The 16135-nt window shown below is 40.9% G+C and overlaps 1 protein-coding gene across 2 annotated transcripts; it reads right to left on the minus strand.

The window, feature by feature from the left end:
• Positions 1–8894: 8894 nt before the first annotated feature.
• On the minus strand, positions 8895–15253 carry LOC122409150 (vitellogenin-like). Of its 2 annotated transcripts, none has more exons than XM_043416476.1 (6): positions 15117–15253; positions 12950–14553; positions 11793–12861; positions 10021–11688; positions 9506–9930; positions 8895–9418 (listed from the first exon to the last, which is right to left on the minus strand). In XM_043416476.1, the coding sequence occupies exons 1-6, from the start codon at positions 15250–15252 to the stop codon at positions 9107–9109; spliced, it is 5214 nt and encodes a 1737-aa protein (XP_043272411.1). In that variant the 5' UTR covers position 15253; the 3' UTR covers positions 8895–9106. The 2 variants fall into 2 exon arrangements, with proteins under 2 accessions (XP_043272411.1, XP_043272412.1); XM_043416477.1 differs by having other exon boundaries at positions 12950–14550; positions 15117–15162.
• Between the last annotated feature and the right edge of the window lie 882 nt (positions 15254–16135).

Consider the following 16135-nt stretch of genomic DNA (forward strand, 5'->3'; position numbering starts at 1 on the left):
ATCGAATTTCCCTTCACCTGCCCCTGCGAACTGTCGAAAGGAGTCCTTCATCTTTGTCTATCGATTTTGCTCCGTTGTGTTGCGTCTTTTTTCTCATGATTTTTGCGTCGTCGACACAATGATTCGCACCACCGTTGTGAACTCATTTTCGAGCAAATTAATGGAGCTCTTCCCTAATTTTCTTTCTCGTGCCTAACACCGTATAGTTTTCCACAATTTTCGTGTGAAAAAAACACTCGTGAAACGACGGCGCTTCTCGGGCGGTATCTCCAACATTGTTTTTTCTTCGATTCCTCACGTTTCTTTGTGTAATCACGCGACGTCGGATTCGACCAGTCGAACGGGACACCCGCTGTGCATACGCATGCAAAAAACGAGATGACTTGCAAGAGAGCGATGGCAAAAACGTGGAGCAGCTTTTTCGTCGTGCCGGGCGGGACGAAAAAAAGGCGAAAGTTTCCGCGAATTGGCGCTTGTATACGTATGCGGAACGCTTTCGAAACTTTGCAGTTCTCATCGCCCTCGGCCCATAGAGCAATTTTCAAACATTCTCGCGTTTCCCCCGAGGCCTCCTCTCTCTCTCCAATCCTTTGCTTTCTCACCCTCTTTCTTAGTGGGTACACACCGTTCAACGACTCTCAGCTAAAAGTTACGCGAAAAGTTCACCACTTGCCCCCTCGAGGACACATTATTTTTTCGTTTTTTTCCCTGTCCGTTCACCCTTTCGCGTTTCTTCAGAACATCTTACATGTACTTGTCTTACACCTCCCCAGTTCATTCGTTTTTCATCCTTCAACACCTGTCGAAATTATTCACACGATTATTCCAGCTTGCCAATGAAAGCTCGTGACTTTAAAGTCCGTAAATTATTGTTGTCGAACCAATTTGAAATCGTAGATTATTTTTTTTCGTATTGGCATATTTTTTCTCATAGGAACTTTTACGTTCGGTGAGCATACATTTTCAGGGGGAATTTTAATTACGAAAATTGAAGCGAGAAGCAGTGGATCAGAAAAATCATTCATCAATAATGGTTAATACATTGTAAAACTGTATTTGAAAACAATATTTTCACATACACCGATTTGAAAAAAAAAAACTCTGAATAAACACAGAGGAATGAATATTTCGTAGCGACGGGTATAAAATGTTTTTTTTAATATGAATTTCAATCGGCGAAGTTAAAGGTAGAGCGAAAAATAGCGAGAAACCTTTTCCACGAAAATTGTAGATAATTTAAACGGATGTTCACGTACTTCGCCGTAACTAACTTTGACAAGGATGCTCTTTTAAGAAGCCATAGCAATCACTATTACAAGCCATTTAGCAGATGAATTCTTCGAATATTTTCAAAATACCCAGAGAGAATACTTTCACTGGGAATTTGCAGAATTTCCAGGTACCTCGAATCATAAAATTTTCACCTTTGCCCGTCAAAGTCCACAATTTTCATCTCGAATATAGAACATCCAATTCCTTGGAGGAAATTCAGCGCGTTATTGCATGGTGATGGTCCGAATGAGTTTTCAGAATTTCAAAGAATCCTATGGAAAAGTTATTTCCTGAAAATCTGCATCCATTTTCATAATAACGATGGAACTACGTTTTTTATCAAATATGAAAAGTTTTGATTCTGAATGAATTGGTCGACGTTCGTGGCGTAAAATTCCGTTCCAGAGCCTTCTGATAAGATTGACGTTCACCGTGCATTATTGCGATGAAGGGAGAGGCAAAATGTATTAAAACGGAAAGAATGCTGCTGTAATAACGAAGAAAAATAACAAAATCCGGATTACTTCGTGAGTTGATAAGAAAAATTCGTTTTTTAAATCATTGAAGCCAAAGTGATAAAATAGGAGAAAAGAAAATTCACGATTACTGCAGGTGTTCGAAGCCCGAGAAAAGAGTGAGGGTCGCAAGGCCATGATAGGATCGGTACATCATGGTGATTTACGTTCCACCCGATCGCGCTTTCTCCTCCTGAAAAATTGAACTCTTCCTCTCATTCGCGACCTTTGATCCAACCTGGAACGCAATTTGTTTTTCCTCAATTCGATCTTTTTCATTTGATCGTTTACTTTAAAAAGATTCATAGTTCTTTTCAGATCGATGGATATCATCGATCACAGCCAAATGGTAATTAACTTGGAAGTGAATCCAAGAAGTGGCAAATCAAAATGGCACTCAATTGGGAGCGAAAATGTTGGACTTCTATTTTCTATTACCCTTGAAATATTTGAAACTTCATTTCTAACTATTTTATCATTTTACTGTCACGATGAATTTTTGCAAATGTTTAAAGCCATTATTTTTCGTGAGGATCAGTGCGATGAAGAAATTTTTAATCATCATCTTACTTTTAACAGATTTTTTGTTTCATTTTCAAACCAGATGAAGATCGATATTGCATGTTGCCTGCGAAGCCCATCACAATAATAGGGAGATTCGATGTTTTAATTAAATCTCTAATGTGTATATATGATCAGCATTCGGCTGGTAGTGTAATTATAACAAAATGTCCAGCATGTAAGGGGATCCGTCGATTTACGTAGCTGCAATCGGTGCGCACCAGCCGGCACCGAACCATACAACACGAGCGTATTCGCTCTCCTGTATATACGGACGTTAGTACATTTAGGATTTACAGGTTGCACACGTAGCAAGCCCTCAAATTATCCTCGACCACAATGAACAAATAACTGGACGTCGGAACAGAGGAACGTGCCGTTCTCCAAACCTAATTCGATACATTCAGGCCAACGGAGCATTTCACAAAATTGTTCTTGTTGCCTGCATCAGGCACGAGGACTCGACGGATCGTCCTGGAATCCTGGAAAACTTCTTTGCTACAGCATCCTTGTCTGTCTATATTTCGTTTCGATCATTATCGTTCTCAGCTCGTGAGTCTTCCTAATCCCAAGGGTATTTAACCTTCATCTAATGCAATATTGTGATTCGCCGAATTCCTCATGCTCTGAAATAATTAAAAGTCGAGTTTAAACTTACTTTAGCTTCTCAAGCATTGAAACAGGTGAGAAAATCTCAACGAAACCACTGAAAATGAAAAAAAAAACAACGTTACACATAAAAAATTATTATTCATCTACCTATGGTAAATCATTCCCGAAGAATCATATTTTATGGGTGTCTAAATTGGACCGATTTTTACTTCCAAATTAAAGATATAATTACTTCATATTAATGTCAGAGTTATTAATTTGGAATTGTAAATACATTTTTTTAACTTATTTTTTGGTAAATTAAATTACAAGCCATCAATTAATCGGGAATCCAATGCTAACTGAATCCCAAATTTCATACGTCCCAGGCGAAAATACAATAGTTTTTTATGCAAAAAATCGCATTAGAGAGCGCAATGGAAAACACAACGGGAAATGGATCAAGAAAAAAGTATTGATAAAAAGACAGAAGGCTATGACAAGAATGAGCCAAGCCAAGAAGAAACGGAATGCAGAAATAAACAAATGTGAGGTTATACGAGTGCTCATTACCAATTTCATTTAATCCTTAACGTAATATATCTGCTTTATTACTAGTAAGACAATGTTTTTCATGAAGTTCGTAGGAAGCGTTCATTCGTAATATGGAAAGATAAAGGACTTTTTAAGCACAGTCCTGTGTATTTTTCTTCATATTTAAACACGTTTATCTCAATAACCAATAAGACGAACCCTTTAAAATTTGATCTGCGTATGAGTTGACTATCCATTTAAACTCTGTGTAAATTTCAAGACTTTCTCAAGAAAATCATTTCATGCATGAGCTACCTTAAATTTTGATAAACTCAGAATAAAAAAAAAAATCATGTCTCATTGATATTTAGAAGGATTAACTGGCATTGAAACATTCCAAATGAGAAGGAATTTATAGTTGTAAAAATTTCCCTCGGACTCTAAGACAAAATCAGAAATTCGTGCTGCTTCATACCAATATCGAATAAGAATCCCAGAAAATTTATGATAACGAACATTTTATTGACGTATTACAATCTTAATGAAAAAATATTCATACGCTTCATGAAAGTTGGTCTTAATTAACGCGCTCATTGTTTAACGTACATAAAGCCAGTTTCATTTACGATATTTTATTGGATGTAAAATAATGATATAATTTCATATAAAATCATGGAATGTTGAAATCGTGAAAATTTTGTTCCGAACACCATGCCAATTAGCTGCATTAATTGCGGCCACGCAGAAGCCTTTGCTGATTCGTTACAAGACGATTCATCATGGAATCGAATGACTCCAGGGAAAATATGGTAATTAGCGTGCATAAATAAATAACGACAAACGCGTTGGCAAAAACGAGTAAAATTTGTCGGACGTTTAATAAATTGAGATATTACATAACGCGGCGCGTGGTTGCACGCATGCACAAACCTTTCGAAATAGCATCGAACGAGGGTCGCAGAGCTCACAAACGTTTGCGGCGACTTCTGCAGCCGACAAATATTATTAATTATTTATAACGATATTACTCGTATTATCGTAATAATACAAGTGGCTCCGGCATTTCCCATACAAGGACCACTTCCGATCATGCAATTGTTTACATATTCCCGCAAATTGAATTTTAATCAAATCCGCCTCATTCCAGTCTAACGAGCAATATAACATGGAGCATTCCATGCCAAATTTTCACAATCAGGAAAGTATTTGTCAACTATTAAATTTACTATCAGAATTACAAAAAAAAAGCTCGAACATCGATACCAGTTTTGATATGAAATAAAGTGGTTCGAGTCTGACAAGAAAATACGATTTTTTGTAGTTATTCAAATGACAATTTATCTACGCACTCACCTCGACGAGTACCAGCCGAAAAGGGAAAGACTATCAAAACAGAAATTTTGTGCTTCGATTCATTCGTATTTCATTTGTTTCACTCTGAGCCCTGTACACACAAACGTATGTACGTACGGTTAGTGAATAAACGAGAGACCGGAAAATGCTAAATTCTTCATGTATATATGTATGGCCGTGTATATTTGTGTAAATTATTCAGGAATTCGTAACTGACGGTCTCGTTTCTGTTGAAATTACAGATTATTCCTAATTTTCTACGATGTTATCAACTCAACTAGAAATGTGCTTCGTGTTTGTTGTGAGAGCAGAAAAGCAGCAAAACGAGCTGAATTATTATTTTTAGAATGATTTCAATCATATGTCGTATCGATTAATATAATAAAAAATTGTATTTTTGAGACTGCAATGGTTCGTGGACGCTCCTATTTGACTCGTTGAAAAAAATTTTTTCTTTCTCAATGTCAAGAAAATGTTGGAGCTCTTAATTTGTATGAAAAAAGGTTAATTGAAGCTAAGTGCAGCTTCCAGGCTGCCTTGGCTCTTCCTTCGTTTTTTTCAAAACTACCCTCTCAAGGGCGTGGCCCCGAGAGATGTGGCAAAACTTTCGACGAAGGATACACGAGCTTGAATTTGCATACTTTCCGAGTCAGCTCAAGCTCACCAGTCTGAGGTTTCCTCGAGTTTGAACGATTGAAAAAAAAAAAAACGAAAAAAAGGTTTTTAGACACAGTTTCAAATTCCCCACGAGCCCATTCTTGAGATCAAATTTCCCTTGAATATGTAACACCTCAAAGAACAAAAGTATTTTCCAATTGAACAATCCCTGGCACAAATTTCTTTAATTACCTCTAACAATTATTCACAACTCCCAGATAATCCATAGCATCGAGAACGTTTCTGTACATCTGCTGTTAAAAGTGTTCACAAACCATGCGAGCTCTCTTCATATACGGAGAATAAAAATGATGAAAAAAACCCATGAAAATTCGTGGACTCTCAACGAAAAACCCATGAAAATAACGGAAAGTAAAGGATCCAGATACTAAAATACGCCCACTGAGGGATCTCCGTTAAGGAGTTATCACTATTTGTAGAATGGCTGTGTGTGTATATATTTATATATGCAAATAAATCGATTGAACATAAAATGTAGCGAATAGCTGATAGTTCGTATCACGATTCTCTTCCTGTCTCCCGGCCCTTTATTCTATGGATTCCGAATCGTAAAGAGCAAGACTGCAGATACATATAAGGAAGGAGCTAACGAAGAAATAGTATCAAAGTATCGATTTCGTCCAAGTCCTGTGAGAAATACGAGTACAAGAAATAGTCGCACCTATAAGTATTTTACGACTCCGTTTATTTCAATATTTCTCATGACATTTCGCCAAATCCGTAAATCCATAGTAACGCTACGTCGTAAAACGTTTTTATCGGCTTTCCCTACAGGCTAAAATGGCATAAGCTAATTGGAAAGCTTCTGACATCTAATTTAGTTCCGCTGTGCCACTTTCCGTTTATTCATAACGCATACGTATAAATATGCATAAGCAATGGAAACATAAAGTTGAAGATCAGCCTTGTAATTTTTTAATTGTATTCTAAAAGTTTTTAATAGATTAAATTTCGTACAATTCAGAAAGGCAAACTTTTGCGGAATGTTGGTATAGGTCTTAACGTATATACGCACCAGTGTGGCAATAAGGACTGGGAAAGTGGAGCTGGTTCGAACAGTACGTGCTCGGTACAGCGGAAGCCCGCGTTCTGGCGAGAGGAACAGCGGTTTGGCGTTACTAACATTGCTGCGAGTCTTACTGCTCTCAACTTCCGCTGGGAGCTGTTTAATTTTACCTCGCAATCTCGAATATTGATTGTGTATCTAGAAATTATGAAGGAATATAAAGTATCTTGAAGATGTACACAAGAATTCGTGGAGCGAATCTATACATTGTTGAATTCTTGAGGGTAAATTCCTCCAAGTTCCCGACTGACGAACCGTTAATGAGATGATAATTGATCGCTGATAAGCAATCAATATTTGATTAGTAATTCGATAGAAAGGGCGCTCGCGTTCCACGCCGGGCCATGCCCACTTCTTGGCAGAATCTAAGCCTGGTTGTTTCTCGACTAATTGATTCCTCACGAACGATTCCTCCAGAATAACAATGCTCCGGAATATTTCGTCTCGTACCGTTGCATTGTATTTTCTCGAACTCAATAATTATATTTGGAGAAATATTCGAAACAAGATTTTATACATACACTGAGATAAAACCTGAAATATCAAGGTACTGAGAAGCAATTCGAGAGAGGTAGTCACTCGGGGATCGCCCGTCTCTCCATCCTACCTTAAGGTACAATCGTTGTCAAAAGCACAGAACGCTTCAGGTGAGCAAAACCAAAAAAAATGGGTAAAATATCTCATTTACATTCGTATCGTTTCTCAATTGTAGTGAAATTCTGTAAAGGAGCTTCGAAGTTGCGTCAAATTTTTCGTTGGACCCTGCCATGAGCACGAGCGCTCGTAGTGGTCGATAGAACGAGACCGAGTATCCTCTGCAGCGATGATAAGAAGACAGTTCTTAAAATTATATTCAAATATTAGTGGAAATAACAAGGGAAATTGTCAGTGTTATGAAATGTTACGAGAGCTTGGACTTGGTCGGAGACACACGACAGGAAGGTTGCATCGACGTAAACCAGCAAAGCTGTAAAAAAAAGCGATAATATTAATGAAATGACAGATCGAGAAAAAATCTTCTTGTGTCCTTTCGCTCTATCTCTTTCTCGGTTTTTCCCCCATTTTTATCTATATACCTACAGAGGTATGGCACGAGAGGCTCTTAAAGGATTTCGGGAATTACCCGCGTACACTCAAAGAAGCTCATCGTTCTGCGCTCAAGGGTAGTAAGACAAAAGGAGAGCGAAAAGAAGACACACGAGAGATTTAGTGCAAGCTGAGCTGGAGATAGGGTGGAAGAGATGTGGAAAACGAAGGAGAGCTTCGCATGGCGTAAAAAGAAAGCGAAAAAAGTGAGAGGTGAGAAAGAAAGAAAGAGAAGGGAAAACTGTAAGTCTGACGTACGTGGGTACTGAACGCAGAATGACAGAGGATAAAAGAGCGAACGGAGAAAGATGGAGAATCGAAGCCGAGCCATATCCGATGAATTCCCCAGTGTCTCTTCCCTCGCTTCGTTTCTTACTCCGTCCTTCTCCGCGCGAATCTTCGATTTATTCATCAAGCATCGGTAGAAACAATTTATTTACGTCGGTGATCTCCGGGGACTGAGAATATGCTGCGGGTGAAGTGTCAGAAGCGCTCGAACAACCGGCCTTTCTCTCGAGCTCCTTTGTGCCACGGACTTTTTTGATTTATATAACCATTCGATATTCTTCTGCGGTTTGTCATGTATAAAATTCACCTCCAGCGGGCTGAATTCAAAACACGACGTCATCCGTACCGCAGCTTTTCAACCAATCAATAATAAAAGCAAGCAAACAACAAGCTGTCAATTGCGACTGTTGCACCGCCGGAATGAGAAATTTTCTTTCAGAGTTGAATCAAACTAGAGTCTTGTAATTATTTGTATAAAATCCCAAGTACGAAGATTGCAGGATTGCAGAGATAATCCCATTTGGAGGAAACGAGTATCAAGTATCTAGCTAAGCCATTTTTACTGGAGAAATAAATGCTGGCATATCGTGAATCTTTCGTTTTCGGACCTTTCCCCGCGTCTTATGGTGAAGCTAACGAAAAGATTTGGAAGGATCAAAGACCGGAGAACATTCGCCAGGTCTTTTTACCACAAAAAGGCAATCCGAGACTGAAAATTCTCAGCTCGAGGTAACGGTATGTATAAAACACAGAGTCGGGTCGGTCAGATTACATTCGCAAGCAATGCTCTCTAAGACGAGTACAAGTAGACACGAGGCTCTTAAGATTCCATAGAACAACTTGCAGATAATCTTGCTCGCTGTGAATTCCTGGTTTCACTGTGGAATACAAAGTTCCTGGGGGTCGCAGAACTATTTGGTTTGTTTTTTAATGATTGTGAGCAACATCGATTTTTCGGGATTCATTATTTATTCTGCTTTCGCCAATTTTCATGAATACGAATAATTACAATCTTCGACAAAAAGCTTTCTTGAATCGTCAATCAAAATGACAATTTGATTAACCACTATATTGGCGGCTGTTAAATTGGCAAGAGTTTCAAATTAAGGTAGCTCCTCTACGATGTTCCACAACGTGACAGCTCCTTGCCCACCTTTTCCGTCTAAATACGAGATTTTGTCGGGTGATATCCCCAGCTGCTTGATCCGAAGCTGCGATTCCTCCGCCCTGCCTCCCAATCGGTGATCACATTATTAGGCCGAATGACCTTGCGACGACACTCAGTCTCCTTGTCAAGTTGGTTCGACCTGTCTTGGGCCACGCTTTGACAATCGTCCCTTAAAAGAGCATACGATGCAACGAACTCTTCCCACTTTTCGACGAAGCACTGTTTTGGATTGACGAAATCATCTTCCGGATCCCCATTGTAATTGCCGCACAGACCTCGGACTTCATTTCGATAGTAGTCTGATGCCTGAAATAATGCGAAGAGAAATTACAGCCTGGAGGAAGATAAGCGAGGGCATGTCGCGTCGTTAAGGCATAGGGGCGAATGTCAAACCTTTATGCGAAGGTCCTGTCCATTGTAAATGGCGTCAATATCGAATTTGGAAGAGGTTACTTTGATGGAATCGTCTGGCCGTGAAAAAACCTCGAACTCGATACTCTCTCCAATCTTGTGTCTGTATATTGGTGTGTCAATAAAATTAATCTCGGCTCCATCGACGATCGCGACTATTCCATTTTTCGAGGGTTTCAACCGGAGTTCCGTATTTCCGAAAACTATTAAAAATTCTTTTTTCTTGTCCTCGGCGTCTCGAGCAACGATCGAAAGCTCCACGGCTTTCCTGGGCTTCCAGCTCCAAGGAGACGCTTCCGTGTCAAAGGGATTTGTACTCAAAACGACGTGCCAACATGTCCCAAGATCGAGTGGGTATGTGCTATGGTCGAACGTTGTTGCTGAATTAGTGTCGATGATACACGTTCCTAGAGCGAATTAAGTAATCCATGGTGAGCTTCGAAAAATCACTGAATTTGAAAAAATGATGGACGAAAATCGTCGACTTTAAAACTCACGTTCACTGGCAGACAAACCGTTGAGCTTCAAGTCCATACGCTCAATTGGTGAAAGATCAGGGTCAACGTTTGAGAGCCATTTACTAATGGAGAGCCAGGAACTCAAGTCAATTGCAGGTATCTGCACATGATTTTCGGTCGATCGATACATGAATGTACCAGTGTTATCCAACGGATCAGTGACCATGGTGAACTCTAGAGTGTTGTCGTCCAAACCGTGGTTATATTGCATTCCTCGATAGAAAATTGCGGAATTAATCTTTTGAAGTCGAGTTTCAACGAGCTGTGACAATGCGACCTTGGCAGAATCAGCATAATCACCAAACCTGACAGTCATCTCAGCTTCGTCCATAGTGGACATCTTGTCATTCAATTCCCGACAAGCAGTTGTGGCTAACCGGCCTCCAGTCGTTGCATTCAAGCATTCGCTAGCGGAAGGCGATTCTTTCATAGCTTTCCGATAGCTTTCGCTCTGGGATTGATTGACCATGATCTGAATGATAGAAGTTGGCGGACAAGTTGGACCGGCGCGAACGTCGATGTTGAACCACGTAGATTTTGGCCGCGTTTTTCCAGCGACTTCCATGTCGAAGATGGAGGCTTTGAGCGATTCGGATTCCAGGCGGATGCAAACCTCGCCAGAATCCCCGTAATTGTTGAGCCTCAAATACACAAGGCCCTGAGATTTTTCATCGACCTTGCTGTCTGCATAAGCCACGGTCATCACTAGCTTCATGTTCTCTTGTCCGGGCAGCTCGACACCTATGTCTGCGACGAAAGCCTCTGCTCCCACAATACCCCAAGCTACTTCTTCGAGAAGCTGCTTTCTTCGCTTAGGATCTTTCATTGTCGGATCTTTCGGTTGCAAAGATTTTTCCTTGAAGGTCTCGCTTTTCTTCTCATTGCGTTTCATCGAATCGTCCAAAAGAGTTTCGTACGAGGCAGACAATGTGAAGGACTGTGAGCTTGCCGGATGCGGCGTTACATAAACCGTAGTTTTGTAATACTCGATAGTGTCTCTTCCCAGCCCGAGTCCGAAACGGAGAATCGGATTCTTCTTCCAAACATCTTCATGGGGACTTGTGAGTGAATAAGTGTCAAATTCTGACTCGATTTCCACGTTAAATGCTGGGGTTCTGAACGGATGGTTACCAGCATCTTTTTTCCATACTTCGCCTTTAGTTAAGACGTTGGTTTCCGACTCTGTGATTACAGGAGACGTACTGAGGACGCTGAATCTGGAGGTGTAAGGAACAGTACGAGATTCCATCACTGTGTATCTCTCGTTTTTGTTTATCGGCTCCAATTTCAGCGACGTTTGTTTCTTCGCATCGTCGTACGTGACTGTCGCACTTATAGGTAAGTATATCTGATAGTCTTGATTCACGCCAGCCACATACTGTTGATTTTCCCAAAGCGCGATAGCACCGAATCTCGATTGAAGTTGAATACCGTACAAGAGAGTGAGATTCAAGGATCCTTCTATAGTTTTTGAATCGCTGAATCCCGTCATTGAACTGGACACTTTCGATACGGATGGCATTTTGAAAAAGTAGAAAAATGGCAATCCGGATTCCAAGGGAAAACTGAGCGTTACGTCGTTGGACTGGAAGGTGGTTTCGTCAAATTCTTGACCTTCCCCGGCATTAGCGATTGTCTTTTTTATATCTGCAAAAACATAACTCATTATAGAACAAAATCGAGTCGATCAGATCTGATTTATGTATTGAATGGAAAGGAGAGAAAAACGGATGAAAAAAACGCGATATTACCATCCGAGAGGCGGGACAAACTCTGCTCGTCTAAGGAGTAAAAAAAGTTCTCATATGAATCACTCAACCACCAGACAGCTTCGAATTTGTCCTTGAAACCAGTTTCAAAATTCAAGATCTTTGCAATTCTTTCCGGCGCAAAGAAGTTATGCGGATTCTCCTTTTTCGAATCCTCACCGCTCCGCCACTCACGCCCGAGTCCCTTGAACAAGTCCTTGAAACTTGATATCATGAAGCCCACTTCTTCAGGTAGCATTTTGAAATCGCCATACATCGTTCTCAGGGATGTGAAGACCGCTTGAGGCAAAATACTGTCCTCGCTTCCAATACTAACGATGTTTCCGGTCGAAGCAATGTTCATCTCCTCAGCTACGTAATCGTAGAACGTAACATCAGAGTATTCAGAACCACCGATATCCTTTTTCAAGAGAGACAAAACGTTGCGAGCTTTTGTCGCAAGGTCTTGAAATTCGGGTGTGCTGAGTTCACTGGCCGATTCAATGGCTGTTTTCACCGCAACGGTGACCTGCTTGCTGACATCGTAATGCGTGAATTCCGCCATTCTTTGGAGCATGCTCGCTGGAGGATTTGTTGACACAATGAGCGATACCGCCGCGCAACGGAGCTGGTAGGTCTCAGCGGTGTTTTGATATATTCTGTACAACACCCCACGCACCAGTGAGGGATCAAGAATAGCCAGCTTTTTCAACGACACTACCATCAAAAGCCTCTGGAAAGTTGATGCTTTGTACGTTCCTTCGAGATAGGGCTCGAATACACTGAGAACTTTAGGATGAGCCGTGCTACCCAGTGCCCAAATGAACATATGAATTTTGGAGACTTTACTCGCGTCCATGGCACTCCTCAGTTGTTCAGACATATATGGAATGTAAACATTGCCAATGGCGGGATTCTCCTTTGGCGAAAGTGGACCAAAACTGTGTACCGGATAACGATTGTGAGCGCTGGCACGATTCACTCCGGAATAACGAATCAGTTCGGCGAACGCTAATAAAGCGCTCGCGTCGAGATCTTCCTGCCCGGTGATTTCAGGCATAGTGATCATTTGCTAGATGACAAAAGAAGTCGAGGTGTACAGGAGATGCGCGGTGTTACTTTGAGCACCTAAAAACCTACGCATTTTGGAACAAACTTACGAAAAAAACGTCCAAGTATTCTGGTGTTGGTATTCTCGCAGTCTTTGAAAGTACGCCGACGACCCGCTCCGCTGAGGCGCCCGCCAGCTTCTTTTCCTTTATCAACCGCTTAATGGTCACGAGAGCAGGCCCAGTGCCTGCCTGAGCAAGAGCAGCTTGGAAAGCTGTCCAAGCATCACGGTGCACCCCGGCTTGAAGCTCTTTGGGATTCTGACCGAGTTGAAGTTGTGCCTCGGCGAGTTGCTCGGTGCTCATCGTACGAATCAATCTAGCGAGGGTGGTGAATTTATCCAGAGTTTGTTCCTCGGTGATGTTGCTAGGATTTTGAAGCTCACTGCCGATCTGCCTGGCAAGACTCTTGACGGTCGCAACAACGTCGATTTTGCTGGATTTCTCAGTTGATTCCCCACGATGACCGATGAAGAACGGGAGCAAAGGTATGGACGCAGGTTCATTCATCGTTGGTAGCGGTTGCCAATAGGATTTCCCTTGCTCGATGTTCTCCAGGGAATCGGAACTGTCATCCGTTCGCTTCGAACTGTAATGATCTGCGGCGTCCATCTGTTCAATATTATGGAAACGTTCAGCGCTGTTATCATCTGCCAAGTGAGATTTCCCTGGACGACGACCTTCGCCGGGAGCGGGGAATGGATTGTTGTAAGTGTAGACGAGATTACCAGTAGATTCTGCATTGGTGGGAGTGATCCACGACTCTGTCGGCATGGGGCTCATCTTCAGGAGTGTTACGTTAACTCTGCTGCCTACCATGCCTTTCTCGTTCTCATGAAAATTAGGACTTAAAACTACTTTGTCTGTTACGACGGATGATTGGATCGTAAAAGTCTTGAGATTTCCAGTGATAATGATACGACTTATCGAAGATCTCGACATAAATTCGCTGTTTTCATTGGTCGAAGGGTCCCACCGACTAGAGCCGGTAAACCCAAAATGGTAGCTCATCCGTTGCTCGCAGTTCGTGTAATTCTTCGTCTTTACGATGTCAATGGCGTTCTGGTCGGCCACGAGCTCGGGGTTCAATAAATATTGGGATTTCTGTGACATGATGTATTCAGAAAGTGGATTTATATCGTACGACACTTCGCACCGTCCACCCACTGAATCTTCCATCGTTTTATACATGGCACTGATGTTATCACCCTCGGGGATTTGGTTGTACTTGGAAGGCATAAGATTCTCGCCCTGAGTATCAACCTGCAACTGACTCATGATGCTTTTTAGCATGTTGACCTCCCACGTTGGAACACCCTTGTCAGCGATCACGTCGCGAATGGTGCCATGTTTCATTGCGATCTCGAAGATCTTCTCCGACATCGGCAGCAGCTGGTAATCGAGCACGCTGTCTGGGATTTCCGTTTTCCAGCCATCCTGCAAATTAGTATGAATCCGAGCATACCGGGCCTTCCACACCTTCGCCTGCAACGTGTCCATGCTTTTCGGGCGGATGGTTAACATTGCTTTCAATATTATACCGGTGTAGTGGTCCTCTACGTCGTTAAGTGCTGCTAAAGTCCTTCCTCGAACGATGTATAAATATTCCGTGTCCGTTTTCCATGCTTGGAATTGCTCTGCGTTCGCTGCACCTGCTGTATTCAAAACAGTACGCTTGCATGAACATTCCCACGAACGTATTCTCATTTTTACGTCATCCTACATAACGCCTCCAAATGAATGTGAAATTTTATAATTATCGCAGATTATTATCATTCCATGCATTCACGCAGGACCGAACCAAAAAAACACGACTTAAGCCGACGCTATTGAATTACTATAATTTCACATTAATTCATCCATTTTTGTATTGAATTCTAAATGAATTTCGAATTATCGCCTTCCTTGGAACACTTACAATTTATTTTAAAACGTGAAAGCTCGGATTCATTGAGCAAAACTTTGTCAGCAGACACTAAATCGAAACCTCGAAGAGCTAGTATTTTCACGACTTGTCAAAAAACAATAAATGTAAAAACAAATCGATTGAAAGTTCTTCAATATTCTGCAAACTGCCAAAATTTATCGAATTTTCATGCACTTTTACGCTCCAACGAAATGCGTATAGCTTTGTTTTATTCCACGCAGAATGACTTCTCCAATGCTGTCGAAAGCTTCTACAGAATGTGACACAATGACAGAACAAAGGAGTACTTACCGAGGAACACAAGGAATAGTGCACACCACATGATATGTTTTGATTGCTCGCCTGGGAGTGAAACGTTGAGCCTCGGCACGGAGTACTTATAGACTTTATTTGCTTGATCAGCTCGACCTACGATGACGAACGTCATTCGCCAATGAACTGGAAGCTTCTCTCACTCTACTCACAACCACCAGTGACCAAGTTACAATAACACTGTTCTTTTTTTATTTTTTTTTTTTTATTCTTCATTTTTGTTTCTACCGTTCAGTACAGTGAATGATTATTCCCGTATGGAATGTCTCATTTCTCTATAAGAATCAGCGATAAGAAAAAAAATATTGGATAGCGAGAAGAAGTTCATTTGATGAAAGACCTTTTGGCCTTGATTCCGTTGTATCCCGACTACATTCGTCTACAACTGAACTGTCTGGCGACGTTTGACGGATAAGATGCAAAATAAATCTATCGTGACGAATATACTCGCTGATTGCGCAATTTAAAAAACTCGAATTCATCTTACGTTCACGAAATTCTTTCCACGCATCAAGCTCGAACGTCGGTACGAGTTAAGGAGTTTCGGTACAGGCGATACAATGTTGCCATGCTAATCCATGCTAAAAAAATTCAAAAATTCAAAAAGTTCAGAATTTTATAAAATTTGGTGAACATATTCTTTAGTGCCAAATTTGACGACACAAATTTTTTAAGATTTTTCTTCTACACAGTTATCGAGTAATTGATCACTAAAGTTTACGTGTATAAGCATAGCGTTTCCATATATATAGGTATACATTCCGGGCATGAGAAATCTGCTTTAATGCGTAATTACTCGATAACTAAGTAGAAGAAAATTTTGAAAAAATTTGAGTTTTCGCACTTGATGTTGAAGAACATTATCACCAAATTTCATCAATTTCTTAATATTTTGACTTTTGTACTGAAACTCTTTAAAAGTTATTTGAAAGACCTCGTGACTGTTAGTTACGTTTCGTCTGCCATTTATAAACGACGAAAAAGAACATCGGATCGTT

The sequence above is a fragment of the Venturia canescens genome, chromosome 4, assembly GCF_019457755.1.
Source record: "Venturia canescens isolate UGA chromosome 4, ASM1945775v1, whole genome shotgun sequence".
Taxonomy (NCBI): Eukaryota; Metazoa; Arthropoda; class Insecta; order Hymenoptera; family Ichneumonidae; genus Venturia; species Venturia canescens.